Source organism: Leucoraja erinacea, unplaced genomic scaffold (assembly GCF_028641065.1).
Source record: "Leucoraja erinacea ecotype New England unplaced genomic scaffold, Leri_hhj_1 Leri_1251S, whole genome shotgun sequence".
In the NCBI taxonomy this organism is placed as follows: Eukaryota; Metazoa; Chordata; class Chondrichthyes; order Rajiformes; family Rajidae; genus Leucoraja; species Leucoraja erinaceus.
In genome coordinates this window covers 15,001-17,862 of record NW_026575508.1, presented here as the reverse complement: position 1 = coordinate 17,862, position 2,862 = coordinate 15,001, and the positions used below count along the sequence as shown (strand labels likewise).

General features: G+C 46.8%; 1 protein-coding gene across 1 annotated transcript in view; it reads right to left on the bottom strand.

Annotated features, from left to right (window-relative positions):
* Window positions 1-1,385: 1,385 nt before the first annotated feature.
* Window positions 1,386-2,862, bottom strand: part of smug1 (single-strand-selective monofunctional uracil-DNA glycosylase 1) — a 10,534-nt gene continuing 9,057 nt past the window's right edge. Inside the window, 1 exon segment of the mRNA XM_055665434.1 lies at window positions 1,386-1,836. Within this exon segment, the coding sequence (XP_055521409.1) occupies window positions 1,735-1,836 (102 nt within the window). The 3' untranslated portion in view covers window positions 1,386-1,734.

Genomic DNA, 2,862 nt, shown 5'->3' with positions numbered 1-2,862 from the left:
GACTATTTATAGCATTCTATCAGGTATTGTCTGATCACAAAACGCATTGTCTTTGCAACTGGTGGATCGCATTCGTCAATTCACATTACATGTGACAACAAAACAGAACATGTCACAAACATCTTGTCACAGATTTACTTCAGCCACATATTATCCGTTTATCTTGGTTAGTTTCTTGAAAATTGCGATGGTCCTTCAACGAAGATCGATCCCTCCCTCTCCCCTCCAGAACTGTCACTCCCCACCTAACGGAAAAACAACGGCCAACCTCCTGTTGTAACTGCTCCGTTACAAAAGGTAGATCCTCAGGTATTTACTGGGTTCATCTCTTGATATTATTTGTATGTACAGATTCATGGTCTTGTTTAGGTTGATATGTGGATAAACAGACAGATAGAGAGACAGAGAGGTAGGTGGACTGACAGAGAGACAGGCAGACAGAGAGACATGCAGAGAGACAGACATACAGAGAAACATGCAGAGACAGACAGTCAGATAGACAGACAAGCAGACAGACAGACACAGACAGACAGAGAGGGAAACAGACAGAGAGACAGACAGACATACAGGTAGTTGGACAGATAGGCGGATAGTGTGTTAGAAGGAACTGCAGATTATGGTTTAATCCGAAGATATACACAAAAAGCTGGAGTAACTCAGCGGGACTGGCAGCATCTCTGGAGAGAAGGAATGGGGGACATTTCGGATCAAGGCCCTTCTTCACACTGGATGAAGGAGGGTCTCGACCCGAAACGTCACCTATTCCTTCTCTCCAGTGATGCTGCCTGTCCTGCTGAGTTACTCCAACATTTTGTGTATATCTTCAGATAGATAGATATTTGGAATAATAGAGACACACACAGACAGACATACTGACCGACAGAGAGACAGTCAGACACACACAGACTGACAGAGAGATAGGCAGACACAGACAGACAGAGAAACAGACTGACAGACAGAGATAAAGAAACAGAGAGGGAGAGACAGACAGACAGACACAGACAGTCAGAGAAACAGACACAGACAAAACGACAGACAGAAAGACAGACACAGACAAAAAGACAGACAGAAAGAGACAGAGAGGGACAAAACGATAGACAGAAAGAGACAGAGACAAAGAGACAGAGAGGGAGAGACAGACAGACAGAGAGTGTTTGTGTGATTATTTGAGTGAGACAGAAAGAGAGTAGGGGAGTGGCTGTACACCCCGTAGCATTCGACTATCTTCCTCATCATCAGCAACGATTCATCTCGTGGATAAATGTTTCCAGGTTAACACACTAATACTGCCTGTCCACACCTCTTCCACCCCACCCCTCATGTTAATGAAATATATTTTTACATTTGCTCAGCACATTACAGGAAGGCATCCAGGCATGCTCCAAAGTGGTATAAAAATTAGTTTATTGAATTGCTATTCTGCCTTTAGCACAATTACACTTGATCACATTGTTCACTCCCACGGTTAGGCGGCATGTTTGATGACTGGCCTGAAAAATCTACAATTATGAACATATTAAGGGCGTGTCCCACGAGCATGCGACTCCATGCGGCAAGCGCGACCTAACATGGTCGCTTGAGCCGTACGGCCTCGCGGGGCCGGTCCCACTCCGATCGCCGGAGCCGTATGGAGTTGTGCGGGGCTGGTCCCGACATCACGCGGGGCTCCGAAAAACGCCGCCCGACACCGTACGTCACGCACGAACTTCCCGCGGACTTCGCTCGAACTTCACGTCACTCACTCGACCTCCGCGCGGCCCCCGCTTCCGGTTTCGACGCGCTTGCCGCATGCAGGTCGCCAACTGAAATAACACTCGTTCCACGGCTCGCACCTGACTGAACACAAAACAATGAGCCGGGGAATGCTATCGCAGCATATCTGGAAAGCAGTGCCAGGATCGGTCAGAGTCAGCATGGATTTATGAAGGGGAAATCATGCTTGACGAATCTTCTGGAATTTTTTGAGGATGTAACAAGTTGAATGGATAAGGGAGAGCCAGTGGATGTGATGTATCTGGACTTTCAAAAAGCCTTTGACAAGGTCCCACACAAGAGATTAGTGTGCAAAATTAGAGCATAGGGTATTGACATGGATAGAGAACTGGTTGGCAGACAGGAAGCAAAGAGTAGGGATTAACGGGTCCTTTTCGGAATGGCTGGCAGTGACTAGTGGGGTACCACAAGGCTCGGTGCTGGGACCCCAGTTATTTACAATATGTTTTAACGATTTAGACGAGGGAATTAAATGTGACATCTCAAAGTTTGCGGATGACACAAAGCTGGGCGGCAGTGTGAGCTGCGATGAGGATGCTATGAGGCTGCAGGGTGACTTGGATAGGTTGGGTGAGTGGGCAGATGCATGGCAGATGCAGTATAATGTGGATAAATGTTCTCAGTTCCATTAAGATCATCCTCTTTCTGGCAAGAAGAGGAAGGCAGATTATTATCTTAATGGCATCAGGATAGGAAGAGGGGAGGTGCAACGAGACCTGGGTGTGCTTGTACATCAGTCACTGAAAGTAAGCATGCAGGTACACCAGGCAGTGAAGAAAGCTTTCATTGCGAGAGAATTTGAGTTTAGGAGCAAGGAGGTCCTACTGCAGTTGTAAAGGACCCTGGTGAGACCATACCTGGAGTATTGTGAGCAATTTTGGTCTCCAAAATTTGATGAAGGACATTATTGCTGTTAAGGGAGTGCAGCATAGGTTCGCCAGGTTAATTCCCGGGATGAGGGGACTGACATATGATGAAAGAACAGGTCCACTGGAATTTAGAAGGATGAGAGGGTATCTGAAAGAAACATATAAAATTCTTAAAGGATAGGACAGGCTAGATGCAGGGATGTTCCCGATGTTGGGGGAG